The 20,076-nt window shown below is 47.6% G+C and overlaps 9 protein-coding genes across 9 annotated transcripts; 6 read left to right on the top strand and 3 right to left on the bottom strand.

The window, feature by feature from the left end:
• Positions 1-48: 48 nt before the first annotated feature.
• AKAW2_11975S (fascin domain-containing protein) lies at positions 49-1,710 on the bottom strand (the record flags this gene model as incomplete). The annotated part of the gene is made up of 1 exon (XM_041684518.1): positions 49-1,710. One exon carries the CDS (start codon positions 1,708-1,710, stop codon positions 49-51), a length of 1,662 nt encoding a protein of 553 aa, XP_041538695.1.
• An 836-nt stretch (positions 1,711-2,546) lies between these two features.
• AKAW2_11974A (uncharacterized protein) lies at positions 2,547-2,789 on the top strand (the record flags this gene model as incomplete). The annotated part of the gene is made up of 1 exon (XM_041684517.1): positions 2,547-2,789. The coding sequence occupies one exon, from the start codon at positions 2,547-2,549 to the stop codon at positions 2,787-2,789; it is 243 nt and encodes an 80-aa protein (XP_041538694.1).
• Positions 2,790-4,543: 1,754 nt separating this feature from the next.
• Positions 4,544-5,482, top strand: AKAW2_11973A (uncharacterized protein; the record flags this gene model as incomplete). Its single annotated transcript, XM_041684516.1, has 1 exon — positions 4,544-5,482. One exon carries the CDS (start codon positions 4,544-4,546, stop codon positions 5,480-5,482), a length of 939 nt encoding a protein of 312 aa, XP_041538693.1.
• A 2,241-nt stretch (positions 5,483-7,723) lies between these two features.
• Positions 7,724-8,104, top strand: AKAW2_11972A (uncharacterized protein; the record flags this gene model as incomplete). Its single annotated transcript, XM_041684515.1, has 2 exons — positions 7,724-7,886; positions 7,950-8,104. The coding sequence occupies 2 exons, from the start codon at positions 7,724-7,726 to the stop codon at positions 8,102-8,104; spliced, it is 318 nt and encodes a 105-aa protein (XP_041538692.1).
• A 683-nt stretch (positions 8,105-8,787) lies between these two features.
• On the top strand, positions 8,788-9,654 carry AKAW2_11971A (SDR family NAD(P)-dependent oxidoreductase; the record flags this gene model as incomplete). Its single annotated transcript, XM_041684514.1, has 2 exons — positions 8,788-8,907; positions 8,971-9,654. 2 exons carry the CDS (start codon positions 8,788-8,790, stop codon positions 9,652-9,654), a joined length of 804 nt encoding a protein of 267 aa, XP_041538691.1.
• A 1,105-nt stretch (positions 9,655-10,759) lies between these two features.
• Positions 10,760-13,651, top strand: AKAW2_11970A (uncharacterized protein; the record flags this gene model as incomplete). The annotated part of the gene is made up of 1 exon (XM_041684513.1): positions 10,760-13,651. One exon carries the CDS (start codon positions 10,760-10,762, stop codon positions 13,649-13,651), a length of 2,892 nt encoding a protein of 963 aa, XP_041538690.1.
• A 193-nt stretch (positions 13,652-13,844) lies between these two features.
• Positions 13,845-15,577, bottom strand: AKAW2_11969S (uncharacterized protein; the record flags this gene model as incomplete). The annotated part of the gene is made up of 5 exons (XM_041684511.1): positions 13,845-14,002; positions 14,061-14,296; positions 14,368-14,804; positions 14,883-15,382; positions 15,445-15,577. The coding sequence occupies 5 exons, from the start codon at positions 15,575-15,577 to the stop codon at positions 13,845-13,847; spliced, it is 1,464 nt and encodes a 487-aa protein (XP_041538689.1).
• Positions 15,578-16,469: 892 nt separating this feature from the next.
• On the bottom strand, positions 16,470-18,461 carry AKAW2_11968S (uncharacterized protein; the record flags this gene model as incomplete). Its single annotated transcript, XM_041684510.1, has 3 exons — positions 16,470-17,384; positions 17,451-17,738; positions 17,811-18,461. The coding sequence occupies 3 exons, from the start codon at positions 18,459-18,461 to the stop codon at positions 16,470-16,472; spliced, it is 1,854 nt and encodes a 617-aa protein (XP_041538688.1).
• Positions 18,462-19,837: 1,376 nt separating this feature from the next.
• AKAW2_11967A (uncharacterized protein) lies at positions 19,838-20,038 on the top strand (the record flags this gene model as incomplete). The annotated part of the gene is made up of 1 exon (XM_041684509.1): positions 19,838-20,038. One exon carries the CDS (start codon positions 19,838-19,840, stop codon positions 20,036-20,038), a length of 201 nt encoding a protein of 66 aa, XP_041538687.1.
• Positions 20,039-20,076: the final 38 nt, after the last annotated feature.

Below are 20,076 nucleotides of genomic sequence, written 5' to 3'. Positions count from 1 at the left end.
GGGCTCCTGGGAAATGGACGAGGAAGTCTCCGTGATGTAATTGGAATTCTACAGGTCGGTCGAGGTGCGAGAGCCTAAAAGGGATCCCACGGCATTATTAATCTTATCGGTGACATGATCGAAAGGGCCTTCAATAGTCAAGTCAACATGGGCCTCCTCATGTGCTGTAGACAGATCCAGAGCAAAATACAGCCCCCATCGCCGGGATAACATTGCGGTCCAATACGCATGCCTGAGAGCATTTTTTCTCGGGATGTCTGTGCTCAGTAACTCCCTATGGAAATCCCTAGCTTTGTTATTGTAGTCCCTAACCTCAAACGCCACAGAAACGAATAACATATTGTAATAGTCGAAGAGGACACTGATCTCTTGGGGTGAAACAGGGAGGAAAGGGAGGAAGAACCAGTAAGGTGCCTCGCTGACAAATTTCCAGGCTGGAAAATCATCCCGCGGAATTTTGTGAAGTTGTCCTATATTTGGCCTCTGAAGTAGGATCCACTCTTTGATGTAACTTCCGAAGCTTTCCTCCGTCACATCTGGGAGAATAGAAACCACATCGACGCTAACGTCTGAGATATAGTATTTTCCATCAACGGGCTTTATGACAAGCTCGTTGCTCCTTTCCAATTGATTGCTGTGGATTGCTAAAGTTGATGTACCAAATGAGTCAGTTGGGATATTGTCGTAGCGGTCCTCGATCTTATTTCCGTTGAGGTAAACATCGATGGACGTATCCAATTCCCGCCGGTTTTGAATTTTGATCACGCAGTTTCCTATTCCCAACAGCTCTTCCCTGACAGTGAATGTAATCTTTGACCAAGATGACCCGCCCTCCAGAGTGAGGTACGGATTACCTTCCCTGAGACCTTTTTCTAATTTTCCATCATTATATGACGATCCGGATGATAGCCCAAGGGCATACATGGAATTCTGCTGTTTCAGGTATCCGTCCTGATCTCTGAATACCAAAGCAGCATCAGAGAAGCAGTAGGTTCCGGAAACCCCTTGAGAGAGTGTGATGGAGAGTCTGTTCTCTTCAGACAGCGAGGATAGTGTCGAAGTGTATATACTCTCCACTTCGAAACTGGTAGGAGGAGCGTAACTTTGACTGACTGGTTGATCGTTCAATTCCACGTCGATGACCCCTCCGGAGTTATTATCTCTCATGTGATTGAAGATCACCTCCACGGTGCCGTTTCTCTCTCCATCCATGGAGTACGGAATGGAGAAGGAAATGTCGATGGTTCCGCTGGAATTCTCGAGCGCCAGGTAGTTCTTCCCAGGTCTGTAACGGTTCTCAATGAGCACGTTGCTGTTGTAAGTAACCGTGGGGACGGACAATGACATGTTCACATTAAAACTTTCGAACGATGTTGCTTTGATCTCCAACTTCGTGGCATCGGAGCTAACCGCAATCGTCTCATCAACAACAACATTGCTGAGGTACCTGCCGCTGTCAAGTTTGAGGATTTTGTCATCGAAGATCAAAGCTGCGCCGGTTGTAACACCGTCACATCGGAAACTAGCATTGTGCAGATCAATGAATTTCCCATTAGGGCCTTTTAAGCAGGTTCTCCCAGCACCCATTGGTACCATGAAGAATATGCAGGAGGGATCTAGATCGACTAGGTCGAACCTCAAATTCCCATTGGACTTACATGAGAGATAGTTCTCATTGGGATCTTTGAGAGACACGGTCTGGACAATCATTTTACAATGGCTGCAGTAGCAAGGTAGTCAGCTTCTGTATTTAACGGGGGATATGATGTAGTAGATCACCATAAGCAGATCGAAGAAAAGTGAGTTTGAAATCTGGGGATTGGGAATGGACAGTAGATTGCGGGGGGTATGATACCATCCACATTATATGAAGCAGACGATTTCAGTTTTCATGGTTGGCTCTAATCCACACTTACATATAGTGAATTTCTAAGCTAGTCTACATATGCCAGTGCTTCCACTGCCGCAATGTGGAATGGCCAAAGGATCTTCCATGATCGAGGTGGTCAAGGCGGATGACAACGTATCATATCCCATTACATCTAATCACATTTGATCACATCGCATCATACCCCACAAATCACATCTTATCTCATCTTTTTACTTGGAGATTCTAAGTATCATTGGCTCTCTATTAGCTAATGACCTAATCCTTCGCTGATCAAGCACACGCAAGCTAATATAAACGGGTGGGGCTACTGGTATGTTCCCCGCAATTTCATCCACACAATTGCACTAATATTCAGCTCTCATCGACATTGTCGTTGTGAACTGCAGCTTTCCAGCCCAGCCTCTTGTCTAAGCGTGGTTATTTAAAGCACAAGATTAACTCCACTCAATCTGAACCAATTCGTAAGATTCTATGGACACCCACTGGAAGGTAAGATCATTCCGCGTTGGGATTCATTGCCACTAATATATTACATCAAGTCTATCGACTCAAGGTAGTATCAACAATAAATGCACCGGACCAGTCATCTTCCACTAGCAACAAGTGAGTTATGCTGCAATAACCAAGAAACTAACCTATTAATGTGATATAAAAGATGGGAGTTATCGAAGTCATTAATAATTCCTCAACGGACATTTATGTCAGTGTTCAAGCATCTGCCGAAGATGCCAGTAATGGGGCCAGCGACGGCTGGTACACTCTTAAAGCCCACGGAGGGAGTGACACCTGGAATAATAGGGCTCACTGGCGAGTTGTATTTTTCACCAGAAGCTTGACTCCAGGGGCACTGGTCGAGACGGTTTTTGGTGTACCAGGAGAAACTGTGAACATCTACTAGCAGGATTTGTTACTCATATTCACTTGAATACATAGCGTATTTGTTACCGCATAGCAATGCCATCCGAATCTGAATATAAGCATAGGTTGCTTGTAATCTGTCAGCAGCGTATCCACAGTACTAAATTCTATACTAAATGTACTTATAGGTGAACAAATCAGCTGGAACAAGAAGAAGAGAGAATAACATCACGTGACATGTGATCCTACTCAAGCGAAGGGTCAGTGTGTCAAGGTGAGCACGAAACTTCCTAACAGTACGCTCACATGCATTTGGCAGCATCAGCAATCCGGGCAGTAGTGTAACAAGTCTTGCAGATCACGTCATGGATGAGCACTTGCCTTCAGCATCCAAGGTGGTATCCCGATGGTGCAGCTACAGTAGGCTGGTGATGAAATGTCGTCAATGGATCGGCGTCTCTAGGCTTTGGTTACTGCTAGACTTGCAGCAATCTTGCGCGCTAAAATCGGGAACAAGCAATCAATGACTCGCGCGAGCCTCGGGCCAAGAGATCAATGGGGCTTCCTGTTACCCTCTTATCAGCTGTGGAATAAAGCATCTTACCCTTTTCATATTTGTTGGAGTGCGGAATGAATCAATATAATAAACATTCAGTATTCCCCACCTCCCCTCTTTTCCCCCTAATGAAGTGTTATATCCAGATACGCCCGTCCACCCAGTTCTCTATCACTTGAAATATATCCGAGGTTGAAATGCAATTGAGTGAACCCTACTTTAGACCGTCAACTGTAAGCCGAGCGAAGTAATAACTGCACACTCTTAAGGAGTAGACGATGACAGGCCGCTGGTGCTAGGTGTTAGCACTATATCATTGTTACATCCAATGAACCGTACTTTGAATGGCAGTTTTAACGCGAAAAACGTTTTCTACGCCTCGTAACCAGGAAGCACCAAATCTGGTAAGACAACTTCCGAACCAGACGATGTCCAGCTGAACTGTATAGCAGGTAGTTTGGGCGAACAGGCCATAAACTAAAGCTGAAATTGCTGCGTGATTTTTTGTGAGGTCGACATTACTGGTTTATTACTTGGCATACTTGTCGCCTCAAAATCTACTGTGTTGTATGTGATAATATGCTTGGCAAAAGGAGGAAGCAGCCTTGCTGTAAGTATCATTGAGCTTGCTAGTCGGATGATTAGGTGGTAGTTACTTAACATGGCGCTCCTACTTCATGAGGGGTAAAGGAGGGGAAGTGGAGCATATGATATTTTAAATTAGACTAGTATATATTTGAGGAGATATGGAAGCCTGATTGAACTCAAAGACCGGAGTAGTGTGTTTCACTTGATTTGTGTAATCACACACTGATTGGAAGACCTTACAATGCCTAGTGCAGCAGGTAATGAGCATAAAAGGTTTTAGATAGATCAGCGCTCATTTCAAGATAGTATACTAGCGACATGATCTAAGTGGTTCCGCTCTCAATAGGGCCCCACCTGGACACCATTCTTACAGTAGACAATCGGAGTACACCGCATAACGTGTAATTAAACAAGAATGGGCCGACTAACCCCGAGCTAGGGGAAACCAGTAGACCATGGCCAGGGAGACAAGTGGGGTTGAGTCACTCATGAGAAGCCGGAGAAGCAATACTATATAGGAGACCGACGGAGATCGATTTTCTTTCATTCATATTGATCCCAGAATACAACTCAGCCCGAGCCCAACGGATACTGAGCCTGCCCTTACTTCTATTCACCTTGTCTGACTACTATCCAACATTCAACGCATCATGATGTCTTCCTCTTCGACAGAGTGGGAAGTGAGCAGTCTCACCGTGAATACTGGTACAGCAGATGGAGCCACTGACGCGCTTTATGCCAACGGAAGGATGCAAGTGCCAGTTTATGTTTCCATCAGTGCTATTGATCCGGACAAGAATGTTCCTTACAGCTTGACGGAAGCTGAGCTGGAATCTATCAAGCTAGTGGATTACTACAGCACAAGTACTGAACTGTCGGGTGACTGGGTCTATTCTACTCTTGAAAATGGATTTGCCCACTCGGGGACTACGTCACCTTCTCTACGGAGTACCTCTCAATCCATAAAGTTTTGGGTTTCCACGTCCAAAGTCGAGAAGAAGAACATCGCTGCTAGTGTCAAGCAACCTGATGGGAAGATCGTCACTACTCATGAAAGTGGCTTTGATTACCATGTCACTCTTGTTGGAAACCCACCAATCAACTATACAACCGACAACATCACAATCCAAGATACCAAAAGTGGTGATGGCAGTTCCGCGTCATATTCATGGTCGCTATTGAATTACTATATTTCCACCAATGATCATGATCTTATTAAGGCCGACCTCTTCATTGAACAAGCCGAATCGCTTTTTTACAACTCGGAAAATATGGTCGCTAATTTATACACGGCTTCGAAACCTTCGTCAGTGTATAATCTCCTATATGTGTGGGAGTATGGTGATCAGGCGACAAAACTCCTTGGTCCTTTGAATTTACTGGCGGAGACTCCAGCTGTTACAGTCAACGACAAGAAAAATAATCTCTGTCTTACCATGATGAATCTTACCTATACCTATGTTCGCGAAAACGAAGTTTTTATTAGGGGAAATCATTTTACGCTATACGACATCTACGGAAACAGCGGGAAATTCAAAGCCGAGCTAACAAACGAGGGGGAGGTTGTTATTCACAACATGCAAGACTGAGGATCTGATATCTCAGCTTAGGACTGCCCTTGGAGATAATTGAGATTTTCGACACTAATCGGGTTTTGATATTACGTGGTCAGTAAATGCAGCACTACCAGACTGAATCCTTTGACAGATCCGGCCAATGTCAAATATACTCACCTGGTACCAGAAAACATTCCCTGCCTGTATCTGATAATCTTGTTATCTCTCATGTCGTTACAGTTTCTCGAGCATGAGGTGTACATTCTTGTGGAATGATGACCTGGGCACCAAGTTCCCGCATAACAACATGACATATTCCCTGTTGCTTGGCTACACAAGGTCTCGTGATTAAGGGTAAATATAAGCTTCAGAACCCTAGTGTAATGGCTTTGATTGAGATCACGTATATCCTGAAGTACACAATTAGATAACCCCGCATCAGAGAAGTGGTTTGAACTCGTCAAACAGAAATATACATTCCAAAGCTGGAGTACTCATGAGAGTATAAAGTCTCGGAAGAGCTTTATATTTGTTAAATTAGGTTAGAGTCTATTAAAAAAGAATTTTACATTATTTCTATAAATTCGGATATATTCTAAATATAATTAAAAATCTTCAGTATCAAGCTATTGATTTCTAAGGACTAGTCCATTTCATGGATATAAACTATTTTTATTATTATTAAATAAATTTATAATGCTTGATAGTCAATTGCTTATCTAATTAATAGGCTTTCTACCCTTATAAGTAGATCCTATCACAGTTATTCGCTGAATGATCGTGTTGACAACAAGGAATAAGGCTGAGACTTCCAAGCCGATGCCAGAGCCACTGGTGCAGATGTTAGTCCAAGCCTTGCCCAGCCGGACCCTTCGGAAAATGCAACGCTCGCTGAATGAAAACATAACACGCCGAACTGTCCGGCATATGCCAGCACATCCGGATCTGTGAAATCATATTTCCGGCTCTCTTTCGGTGCAGCAACCGCCTAGGTGCTCAGCCTTATAACATGCATCAATTTTCCGTGACGAGAAAGTCTGACGAAAACGAGCCTGAAGGAAGAAGTTAGTAGATCAGGAAAGTCTCAGAATTACGTTGTACCCTGGCCCTGAGAGAAACCTATCGCGAGTCTAGTACACTCAAGGCTTCTGCTTCAAAGGCCATCGCGGAGGAAAATGTGTGCCTGTCTTAAAGTGCCTATTGGTTAGTAAACCCGGGATTCAAGCACATACAGACTTTTTCCTTTTCGTACCAGACCGCAAGTCATGTGTGATCCTGGCCAGTTCTGATAACCCCATCACTAAAGTGGGAACCTAAGCTAGCTTACTTCGATACCTTAAAGAGTATATCCCTATTTTGCCTCTCATTCATTCTGTGCGGTGAGCTACAGGGTTTTGAAGTCGCATCGCTGAACTGCATGCAGGCTTGGATGTTTACTGTGTAACGCATCGTTTCCTTCAAAGCCCATGCCTCCTTGCTTGGACGCCTTTCAAAGCAAATCATGTGTGCCCACAACATCCTTTCGATCGGCCTCACTACTACCCAACCCTCAGCTCAGCCGGCATACACAATTCGTGTATGTCATCGAAGGATGTCCGTTTGGACAATTACTGTTTCCAGTTTAGTAATGCCTAATCTGTTTTCTATGTTGCGGTATCGTCAAGCTAAGCCCCTTCTGAGATCAATGTAGGATATCTTTTTCTTACAGCTATGGGAACGTGGCTCACTTGGCACAAGTACGAGGTTATGTCTCATCTGTCCTGTAGACATGGACAGATCGAGTCACTAATCGGAGTTTGCGGGGCACCACGCGGCTCGTATAGTGCCGATCGGGCTTGATCTGAGTCAGACACGATCTGAACCCAAATTATCCAACTAATGAATGCCTTGAACATGTCTCGCTCTTGAACCAGTCACCTCTCGCTACGAGTGTCAGGGTGGGTTCAATACTAGTCACGGGTGGCTTGCCTGACAGCGGCGATCTTTCCGTGGCACCCGGTCCTATGACATCGCTGCATCAGACCTGTACATGCCTATTTTTGGTATGCCCAATTCGGAAACCACGAACACATCTAGACGGACGACATCATATGGATCAAGCGGTGTGGGATTTTATTGAGCGAGCAGGAGCGACTGAAAACATATAAATGCCTCCGTCTCTCCAGGTCACTTGAGAAAAACACATCCCTCTAACCAGCATCTTCTCATCTTCACATTGACAAGAAGCCTCCTCAAAAACACCTCATACCAATTCATCCAAAGCATTATACCAAAATGAAGACCTCTTTCATCACCGCGGCTTGCTCTACCTTCGCTGCTCTGTCCAGCGCCGCTCCCACTGATAGCTCAACCTTCGAAGTCGCCATCACCTTCTGGGGCGCCGACGGTTCCTCGTTCTTCCAAAGCTTCCCAGCTGACGATACCACTCATGCAATCAGTATGTCTTTGACTTATGACTCCCGGCCTTGAAGGACCTGTTACTAACACCTTTTATCAACAGCCAACCCACTGTCAATCACCAAGATTTCCTCTGTCGGAGGCGGATTCTGCACCTTCCAAGGAGTTGACGGCAGCAGCACTGTGGTAGCTGGTGAGGTGACTGTGCCTGTCAGCCCACCACAGACCCAGGTATCTGGAACCTGCGATATTCTGTGAAGAATGAGAAAAAGCTTCCTATTGAGACACGGGAATGATTGTGACGATGACGTGCTCATGTCGGTCTGGGGATCGTTACGATTACGACCAGAGGACACCGATGAATCAATGACTCTATGTGATTAGCTCGACGATATATGTTGGTTCTGCATTGGCTTAAAGTTTTGTTCGTATTGGTGTAATCAGCAAGTGATGACCTGGATATCTCCCAGCGCCCGCATGAATTCGACACTTGTTTTCTGATACACTCTAGGCTCGTTTTGTTCTTTATACTTTGTCTTGTTCGCTCTTTTCACTTCCTGTCCAAAACAAGTTTATTGTGCAATGCAATGTAGTGGGTAACAATGCCACTGTGCAATACGTAAGACAATATCTTATAGTAGGTTGATCGGTTTCTCCAGATCCACCTTACCATCGCCCAACTATTACAGTACGCCCTGATTAACAGCACCGGTTTGGCTAATGTCCATTTGACCAATATGTATGGATGTGTCTAGAGGATTATGGCTTCGGAGTTACTGACTTATATCCTATACCCGAGGAATGACATCACGGCACAGCGTAAGCCGTTGTCTCTTACTAGATAGAATGTCCTACTATATATGTCCCAAGGGCACAAGGTGATTAATTGAACAACCCACGATCGACTACTTCATGAGACATCCTAATTCTCCACATAAATTATGGATCCATCGTCGTTCGAATTTACTCTCCCACTTCATGGCAAGCTCGCCATTGTGACGGGCGCATCCCGCGGCATCGGAGCCAGCATCGCATGGGAACTTGCACGTCGCGGTGCCAATGTAAGCCATCACAAATACATAACCTTTACCCTTCCTCATACAAAATAAACTAAAACACTGCAGGTCTGCATGACCTACGTCTCTCCCACCAGCGCCCAATCCATCACCGACCTCTGCACCAAAATCACCCAACTCCCCCACAACCCCGAAACATGGACCATCCAAGCCGACCTCTCCACACCCACCGGCGCCTCAGATCTAATCTCCGAACTCAAATCCCATCCCACTACCCCAAGTCCCCTCAAAATAGACATCCTAGTCAACAACGCCGGCATCGAAATCGTCAATCCCCTCACCGAAATCACGATAGACGACTACGACACCATCTTCAACCTCAACGTCCGCGGCACCATGCTCATGACCCAGGCCGTGCTACCGTATCTCCCACCCGAGGGTCACGGCCGGATTATCAACTTGAGTTCGGTTGGGGCAAGGTACGGTTTCAAGGGGATTAGTCTGTATATCGCGTCCAAAGCGGCGATTGAGGGGTTCACGCGCGCTTGGGCGGCTGAGTTGGGTGGGAATGGGACGACGGTTAATGCTGTTGCGCCGGGACCGGTGCCGAGTGATTTACTGAGTAGAATTCCGAAAGAAATTGTGGAGGCGCAGATGGCTAGCACGCCGGTGGAGCAGAGGTTGGGAACGACGGGGGAGATTGGTAGTGTGGTGGCTTGGTTGGCGGGGAGGGATGCTTCGTGGGTTACTGGGCAGGTTGTTTCTGCGAGTGGGGGGTGGGCGATGTATTGATGGGATTTGGGGGTGTAAATGGGGTTGGTGATGAGGCTGGGGATGTAGTATGCTACTTGTGGGGAGATGATGTTGTGAAGTTGCAAGTATGGGTGGATTTAGTACTGAGAGGCACATTTGCTATCCAACATAATAGTATTCATCCACACCTGCCGAGATTAGCTATTTTCACGGCAGGTGACTTGCAGGACAAACTATAGGCGGGACACCTTTGTTGTAGCTACCTCCTCACAACCATCCTACTCAATGTCTCCTCTGCTAGGATGGATTACCCGTCAGTTTACATGAAGAAGAGAACGGTCAACAGATGTAGAGGCAGAAAGTGCGTCTGTCCGATAGTTTGCATCGCAAATATCACCCGTCTACTGAGTGAACCTATACTTCCATTCTATCTCATCTTCTTATGGTAACACATCTCAGTATCAGGCGAGTCTGAATCCCAGGGCCCACAATACCTCGTCCTACTCGATACGGAACTATCAAAGTACGATCAAAGCACCTCGAGAAGCTACAACACTATTTGGAGGCTGATTTTCACGAGTGACTCTGCACTCCCTCGTGTGACCATCTAAATGAATGATCTTAGCTGAAACTGTCGTTGGTGAGTACAGGGTAAGACGAGTCCGATGCATTTTGTGTTGCAGCCAATTGTAGGAAGCCTGAAACGGCGTCACAACAAACTCGGAATTGCCGATAAGTGGGAATGGCAAGTCTTGAACTGCGAGAAATGAAGTGAACCGCTTTTCAATTGATGAAATTCGGTCAGCTACCCGCTATTTCCCTTGGTACTTTCACTCCTATTCGCTTATAACCCGAGGAGACATTTGTTGAGGTGCTGCCGATCCATCTTGTCTCTCTGATTGGTGCTATAGAAGATTCCGCGCCGATCTCGTTCGGCTGACAGCTTAGTTCATTTAAAGGTGGGACCCTCGTGCGCTAAATCGCCGCTCAGCATCCCCTGCCCCTCGATACAATCGACAATGGATCTATCTGCTTTCCTGTATCTACCATCCAAGAACCCCACACATTATCGGCCTACAAACTTGAATGATTTTGATACATCCCCTTTATAGGACAAGTTTATTATCTGCCCCATGCTGAGGATATGACTGTGGTGACCCGTCCCCCTCGCGATCGTCATGGTTTTAAGATCGCCATTGTCTGTGCTCTTCCCCGAGAAGCAGATGCAGTGATCGCGCTTCTTGACCGTCACTGGGAGGATACCGAAGAGGTTTACAGCAAAGCTCCTGGTGATCCCAATGCCTACACTACCGGTGTTATCGGCACACACAATGTTGTGGTCGCGCATATGCCGCATACGGGCAAGGTCAGTGCGACTGGGGCAGTTAGGGGTTTGCGCACTAGCTTTCCCAGTATTGATCTCACCTTGGTCGTAGGAATCTGTGGTGGCGTTCCATTGGATCCAAACCAGCGACGGGATATTTTCCTCGGAGACGTGATCTTCAGTCAAGGAGTGCTGGAGTTCGATTTTGGGCGACAGTATCCGAGTGGCTTAGAGCCGAAGCACACCGACGGTGAGGTTGGAGGTGGCGTACCTGCCTTGTCCATCCAATCTATCTTGCGAAAACTGGAGACCGACCGCCATCTACAACACCTCGAGGAAGAAGCAAAAATTTGGCTACAGGCCTTGCAGCACCGACCAAATTACCAGTATCCTGGTCGTGAGTCGGACCAGCTCTTCCAATCATCATATCTTCATCGTCACAGTGAACCATCCACATGTGGCGAGTGCTCAGACGAAAATGTATGCGCTGATGCACTCAAGACTTCCTGCTGTGACTTGGGATGCGATGAGGATAACCTGGTGCGTAGGGAAAGGACTGTTATGTGTCCGCAAACACCAGATGGTTCAGAACGAACCGAAACAGGGCCGTGGCCAGCTATTCACGTGGGTCGCATGGGCTTCGGCCGTGCCGCCATGGAGTCTGGTAAGCAGCGTGACGAACTTGCTCAGCGCGAAGGCATCATCGGTTTGGAAATAGAAGGCGCCGGTACCTATACTAGTAGCTTCTTCCCCAGCTTGGTCATTAAGGGAGTCTGTGATTATGCAGATTCGCACCGAAATGAGGTTTGGCAGGATTACGCAGCAGCCACAGCAGCTGCGTGCACAAAGGCCTTTTTACAGCATTGGGCAACAGATGCTATGCGTACAAATGTCGAGTTTGGTGAGATCATGACCATGGTACATTCTGGGGGTCTCCTGCAGGATCAGGGCAAGCCAGCCGCCGCTGCTGCTGTGTTTCAGAAAGCTCTAGAGCGGATGCAAGAATCTCAGACCACAGGTTCTCCCATAGAGACTGATACCATCACGGGTTTGACACAAGCCTGGGTCGCCCTGAACCGACATGCCGAAGCTGAGCCTCTCCTAGTTCAGTTTGTTAAGTCTTACATCCGACAAGTGGGTGATCAAGAGTCAACCGTCGCCGCGATGAGGAATCTAGCCGAGTTTTACGAGAAATGGGATATGTGCCTGGCGGCGCAGCCTCTTCGGACAAAGGTCGCACAAATGAATCAACGTCAACTAGGCCGTGGGAGTGTACCCGCTTGTCTAAGCCAGTTCGAACTCGGATTGAACCTTATCCAGCAAGGACGGCATGCTGAAGCAAGGCCAAGCCTGTACACTAATCTCGAGTACCCTTTGGAGGCTGAGGATGTGAGCCACAAGGGCAACCTCGATCGCATGGTGGATATCGCAGGTAGACTTGCTGACTGCGGGATTGATCGGTGCGAATATCTTCACGTGGCAGAACACATGGCGCGCGATGCGGTGCGCCTAGTAAGACCACGAATCGAGACACTGCCGTATGTAGCTCTATCAGCCTTCCGGACGCTTGGCTTCGTGTACAGGCTGCTTGGGAAGGCTGCTGAGGCAGAAGAACAATATCTGGAGTCGCTGACCATTGTAAACGGACGCAGTCAGATGGAATGGCTGGAATCAGATGTGATGGTCAGGTGTTCCTCAGTTTTACTTGAGCAGGGGCGATATTCTCCCGCCTTGAGCATGGCTTCTGAGGCACTGGGGAAGGTTCAGAGGCAGGCAGAGCCTCTTGGAGAAACCGTGGCACGCTGCCGTACAAATCTTGCTTTGGCCTATATGGAAATGGGGCAATATCGCTCGGCAGGATCGCTTGTGGTTGACATTCTGAGCAAGGCGTATGAGGATGCCTGGGACGTTGAGAAGTCCACTGTTTCCTCTCTCCTCGGAATAGTATCCATCATTGAAGATGTTGCCACTGTATTGAGCAGAGCAGGATGTTGGCAACAATCCCAGCATATTTACGAAAAGACGCATTCAATCTTAGCTCAGTTGCTAGGGACGATGGACATGCGCACACTGCGGACCTCCTTGCGCCTCCGAGATACGCTTAGCTTACAGGGGAATTTTATGGATGCTTTGGTACTCAGCCTTGAGTGTAAAGACCGCTACTTGCAGCGAGTGCGACAGGATACCGTGCCCGAACGAATGATAATGGCTCAATTGGACATTGGGCTTGCTCGGGCATACGAGGGACTGGGGGACCACACGACGGCAGAAGCACTTGCACGTCAGGCGTTGAAGACGATTACCGAGAGTACAGACGAGAATAGTCCAGAATCACTCCGCGCAACGGCTATTCTGGGGAGTATCCTCGTGTCGCAGGGCGGCCCTAAGTTAATGAAGGGCAGTGCTATGCAACGTCGTGTTGTTGAGACATGGGCTACATTGACGGAAGAAAATTCTTTACCAGCACTGGAGGCCATAGAGGCAGTCGCTCGGACGTGTGAGATTCAAGGAGATAAGGAACAGCTTACAGTCTGGAGGGAAAGAGCCTCGTCGGTGAAAGAGACATTCGAGGAGAGTTTGAGCGAAGAGGAAGAGGACAGGATTGAGTATCTGGTTGGGCAGGTATTTGAAAAGTGGGCCGCGAATGGCGAGAAGGTTATCCAAGAGATCGATCGACGGAGGACGAAGGTATTCACGATGATGTTACCATAGATCAAATCCTATGTATATTTAACTCAGTTGCCTGGTATGGACGGTGTCAGATCACAGTGAAGTTGTCATAAAATGTTATGGAATTGCTGTTCCTATATCTGGGAAAACTTTGCAGCATAAGTCCTCATCGGAGATCACAGGGGCGCCAAATATTATATTTTTTGTCACTATTGATATCCTATCACCACTCAATCTACATCTTTGCGCGAGACACCTCAAGCGCATCACTAATCCCCACATCTCGCATGACCAAATGATCAAGATCCTGTGTATTAACCAAGGCCGGATTCGCCTGCGAAAGATCCGTAATGCCAACTAATTTCATGGCAGTCTCCAGCTCAGCTTGCAAAACTTCGCAGCATCAGTATCACCCATGTAAAATACAGAGCATAACATAAGTATAACTCACTATCAACAAGATGCTTAGGCCCATCCTCCCCATATGCAAGAGAATAAAGAAACGGCCTGCCGATTAGCACTGCCTTCGCTCCCAGACAAACTGCCTTGAGTATATCGGTGCCACGACGGATTCCTCCGTCGATGTAGACTTCTACTTGACTAAAAATAGAAGCTAGATGGCGTCGCAACTCGAGTAAGGTTAGTAGTCCGGGCGGGGAAGTGTCGAGGTTGCGGCCGCCGTGGTTGCTGTGTTCTCGTTAGTAAATCCGTCACCAAACTCACTGTATCCAATTAGGATGGGATAATAACCGACTAACCTCAAAACAATCCCACTGACACCGACTTCCACCGCCATCTGCGCATTCTCCACAGACTGTATCCCCTTGATAACGATCTTTCCGGGCCAATGTTTCTTCACCCAGCTGAGATCCTCCCAGCAAAATGAGCTGTCAATGAACGACCCCGTGGTGCGGGTGAGGCCGCTTCCTGCTCCGTCATTCTTCGATCGAGTACCTGTCATCGGCATGGATATCATCTCTTCTGCTTTTACTTTCTCGTCTGCTTCCCGTTTGCCCGCTACGGGTGCATCGATCGTCACGAATAGGGTGCGGATACCCAGCTTCCATACCCTGCGTAGAAGGGACTCGGAGGCTGTTCGGTCTTTGGCGACGTATAACTGGAAGAAAAATGTGGTAGAGGGGGATGGGATGTCTGATGTTATGTCTTCGATTGCGATGGAGGCTGTGATGGGTATCTGTACTTTTGTCAGCATGTGGTAACATTACTTTAGGCAGATATAGATATGAGAAGAGGAGAGATAGGTACGACATACACAATGAAAGATCCCTTTACTGCCAGCAGCCCTAGCTAATCCCTTCTCGCCGATAGGATTCGCCAGTCTTGCCAAAGCCACGGGCGCGACAATCACAGGCAAAGAGCATTCAACACCCTGGATTGTGCATTTTGTGCTTATGTCCCGCACATTGCGTAGCAGTCGGGGCCTGAACCAAATGCGGTTATAGAGCGATCGGTTCGCATTAACAGATACCAGGTCTGTGGCGGCGGACGAGTAGAATGACCATGCTTTTTTCGAAAAGGTGTTCTGCGCAACGCGCTCAAAATCATGCGCACTCAGTATGGTTCCTAGTGGTGGTTTGTTGGGTGGAGGAGGAGCTGCCTCTCGAACAGAGTTGTTGTGGGATTTCGTGTGGGGGGAAGACTGATCGAGGTGGGCGATCAGTTTGTCTGTAGTGAGGGTTTTGGATAGAAGGTCGAAAGTGTGCACTTCGTTGTAGGCGTGGGATGCATCCTGGCCTGCGTAGCGGAGAATGGCTGGTTTCGAACGATTTTATTAGCTTATAGGGTATATCATGCATGATGTTGATGATACTCACCGCCACAACCACCTGGGTGATTTGGTGCAAATTCAGTTACATCCCATATTTGACCATTGATCACGACCCAGCAATCACTAGGACTGCAATGTTGGGCAACTTCAGCCGCAGATATCCGCTTAGGGCCAGCCATCCGTATTTGGCAAGGAGAGCAGGGATCAACTGGTGGGGAGAGCTCTGAAGGAGGGGGACTTGCGTTATCTTTATGAAGACGAGCCACTTATTCCCATGCAGCAGTGGCCACCTGTCATTCGTCTACTACTACTGAATTCTACGAGCGCATTCTTCGGTTGTAGACCATGTGCATTTTCCGTCATTATCGAACAGCTCACCCGTAATTAATACTCTAGAGATCGGTGATCACCGTCAATGCATCTAGTTTAGTGCCACGCATGATGACCAAGTTCTCCGAGTCATATTCTCCGATCGCCGATCTTATCGCCACGTAGATAATAAGACACAACTACTAGATGCGCATGCGTGACCAGCGATGATCGTCATTCAGCTGTGCATATTGCCACTTGTTTGATCATGATACAGGGTTATTTCGGGCTTTGCATATCATCTCATTGTACTCCTCAACTCAGATAGTAACGCTTTAGTAGCCAATAGCATAGAAAAATTGAGTAGAAAAGGCCTGTTAAATTTGTGGATACTTGCACAATGGTTGCAGGGCTTGCTTCGGACTTCGGACCCTCTTCTGGTTGGTTTGCTCTCGATGACCGGTGATTATTTTCAGCTGAGGCTGTGGATTCATTTGCTTTTGATCTAATCTTTTGGAGAGTAATTGATCTATCACTTCATGCTACGGGGCAGGCACCATGTAATATTGTTGTAACGGTGTCTTGCATCTCCTGTATTCAATCCCTTCATGAGCTTTTAGCCGGATTCGTCGCTAATACTTTGTATGTCTGTTGCTCAGATCTCCTCAGATTTACAGGTTATGATGTAGTGAGTATTAACTTCAGCAATTTCTGTTCGTGGACTGCTTTTTCTAAATTGTTATCTATGATGTATGGCCTTGTTTACAGCCTTGCCGCCACAGCATCGTGCTCATGTTCTGGCACAGTTGCCTTAAAATATCTATTCAAAGCCGAACCACTCGTTCTCCCCTCACTTAGATCAAGAACACATCCAACATATCCATCGGGACGCACGACGACAATACCACCCTTATCTGCATCGAAGCCCATTTTGATATGAGCGTTCCTTTCTTTGGCTTCGCCTCTCTGCGACATTTCACGATCGTCCGCGTAAACATGGTACCTATAGCAAGCAAAATAGTCTGGAAGGAATTCCTGGATTTCAATCGTCGATCTCGGTGCGTGAAAAACCAGCAAAAAGGTGAAGAAAGGGGAGTGAGGATTGTGTCGTCCTTCGTACGAGGTATCAACGTCCTTACGCTGATATCGGCGAAAGACGCTGCTCTTCGCCTGTAGATGATTGGCGAGATCGAAAATCGCCTTTGAGGTGATTGCCGGTTTTCCGGCGAAGATGTAAATGCGATAGCTACCGTTGAAGGGGATTTCCTGCTCCAGGTAGACAGGATGAGCATCGATGACCCTCGTTACGGTTGCGGTAGGAAAGCTGCGACCAGGACGTAGAGCTGTTGTGTTTAATGGTGTAGAATTTATGGGCCAAGTTAAGCTGTTAACGGGATACTCGACCCCGTAGCCACTCGTCAAGAACGTGTTCTGCTTAAATACCTGGACGAACTCCGAGCTCGGAGCAACCTTCTTCTCGCCAGCAGGCTTCCGAGAACTGAACAGGTTCGCGTATGTCGCATCAAACTCAATCAGCTTTGCTGCTACGAGCTTTCGTTCTCCTTCGTACGTTTTCAGCATGGAGCGACGGAGAAAGCCAGATTCGACCAGGTGTAGTTTCCATGCGAGATTGTGTGCATCCAAGAAGCCGTAGTTCATCCCCTGACCGGCTTTGGGCTGTAGGAAAGCGCTCTGTTAGCTTTAAATATTACTGCCACCCTCTGGATTCTGTCATGTGCTTACACTGTGCGTATGGCATGCATCTCCTCCAATAAAGACTCGCTCATCGAGAGAATAACTCGAGGCAAGTCCTTGTCCAATTCGGTATGCAGAGTGCCAATCTACTCTCTCCCACTCCACTTTATATGGAGCAAGAATCTCATTTGCTGCCTGTTGGATTTTCGGTACTGTCGCAAACGCGAGAGGTTCTTGTCCATTCTTCGGATACATCTGAGCGTAAATGCGGACAACATTGTTCCCGTGAGGGATAATCATGGCGGATCCTTTGGAGGAATGTACGGTACATTTCATCTAGTGTATTGTCAGCCAATGGTGTCAACGAGCCCAAATTGGTGATCCAATATTCCAGGAATGGGTATGCACCTGAATGTCCGGAAAGTCGCTCTTAACCACCCCGTCAATGACACTCCACACATGCATCGTTGGATCTTTCGACAACATGGGCACCCCAAGAAGGTCCCTGACCCGGCTTCGCGCTCCATCTGCACCGAACAGATATTTCGTTCGCACAATCGAACGATCTCTCCCGTCCACGCTGACGAGGTCCACTACCAGTGGGTGGTCGGGATACTCTCCGCACGGCTCATTCCGGAACCCAGCAATCGTCCAAGTCCTTTGGACTTCATGCCCTCGTTCCCTTAAATCATCCAGAAATATCCCCTCAATCCGCCCTTGGTGGAGGATGGTAGAGAATGGATGTCTTGTATCGATGTAATCAGGATAAGTTTTCGCAGTTCCCGTTCGTCGAATCCCTGCCTCGTCCTTGGAAGCGTCCCAGAATGCAACTTCGTAAATTCGGCCTGGATTATACGACATGATGGCACGTTTGAGGTCCAAATCCTGCAACACATCGAGAGTCCGCGCCTGGATTCCAGCCGCGCGCCCAGACTTTGTCGGAAAGGGCCGCAGGTCAATTTGTTTGATTTTGTAAGACCCCAGGCGCAAGAGGCATGTTGACAGCATAAGCCCTACCGGGCCAGCGCCTACAACGACGACATCATAGCATTCGGTCATGACTTGGTGTTTCTTTGTGGTGCTCATTCACCTTTGAAAGCTTTGCCAACGGGTAGGTTCCGTAGGAGACCCAAGGATATCAAGGGGAATTGGATTCGTCCACCAGCCAGAAGAGAAGGTGTTCTCTGGCTTGCTCTAATGCGGGGAGACACTGAAAAAGCAACAACATGGTACAAGTCATCAGGTAAGATAGTGCTCATACCTTTGCTTACCATTAACCCGCCAACATATGTATGCCACGTGCGCCACGAAAAACCTCCGACTGAAGCTGCAGCATTGCCACCATGGCAGATTACAGAGCGTGCATGCTAATCTCACCCCAGCCACTAACCCTGCACAAGTGTTACTCGAGATGTAAAGGACAATTCCGTTGATGACGCGTCAACCAGTTCAGCTGTGATCTGTGATCTGTGATCTACGGCCCGCGGGGGGCCGCGCCACTAGCCTAATCTACCGCAGTTGACGCCCCGTGCGTAGCACAACAATGCTTATCTCTAAAAGCTAACGTTAATTTGGGAGGTCTACAATGACACAGCTAAACCCCACCTCCTCATTTTAGGCCTACAGTTAGCCCCTTCATCTGACCTTGTCAGCTCACCGGCGCCGTATCAAGTAAGTGTTGAGCTAGATGATATTCGACTTTTCTCGGCAGGCATTTCGGGTAAAGAAGCCTGCCCTAATTTTTTTTTTTTTTTTCTCACCCTTGCTGACGCGAGGGGAAGGCGCTCCGAAACCCTCGGAAGGGGCGTATGTGGCGCTGAGATTCCAATCTCGACATGATCTGGAATAGATTAAGAAGCAGGATTAGAGGCGCTGGTAACAACAGTGTCGAATTTCAGCACTACAATCGGCCAGATCACCGATACATTATGCTACTTTTCTTCCACTGCTTGAGAGATCCTTTGAGGTGGTCGTACAGCTGGCAATACCGGTTCTTCGTTTCCCATCTTTCGGGCGAGATACAGATCAATCAACATCTAACACAACAATTAGATTACAAAAGAAGGCTTGTGACCTGCCACTGCCACGAAACTGATATTCGTGGCAAATTGCCAAGCGCCATTCGATTTGCGTACTAGCTTCTAATTACACAATGCCAAGGAAGGTTCGGTGTTTGCTTTCTCTTCAGCCCTTCTACCCACAGCCATGCATGATGCATGATGTATGATGCATCAGCTGAGATGTAAGATGGCAAATCTCTTCTATCTACACTATATTTCGAAAGATAGCTGGCATTACATTTTCGACAATGGCTATAAATCTGGCCTGGGACAGTATGCCAGGCTCAATATCCTAAGCCATTGTTGAACCTCAGTGTTCCTGTCAAGTCGCTCGATTACCTCTGTATATATCTTGAATATTGCTATTTGCACAACATGCGTTTCACCGGCGTCGACGGCGAGCCATCCAAGGTCCCGCCCAACTTGGCCGTGATTAAGAGTTCAATCCCAACTACACTGGCTTCGATTATATCTCCTGGTATCTGGGCAATGCCCGTCAGGCTGCCACCTACTTCGTCGCTCACTTCGGCTTCCGCGTTATTGCATACAGCGAACCGGAAACCGGATCGCACCTGACAACTTCCTATGTCGTTGCCAACGGGAACGCTCGCTTC

This window comes from Aspergillus luchuensis, chromosome 1, assembly GCF_016861625.1.
Source record: "Aspergillus luchuensis IFO 4308 DNA, chromosome 1, nearly complete sequence".
Taxonomy (NCBI): Eukaryota; Fungi; Ascomycota; class Eurotiomycetes; order Eurotiales; family Aspergillaceae; genus Aspergillus; species Aspergillus luchuensis.
Note: the sequence above shows the minus strand (reverse complement) of the source record. Positions and strands in the feature narration are given on the sequence as shown.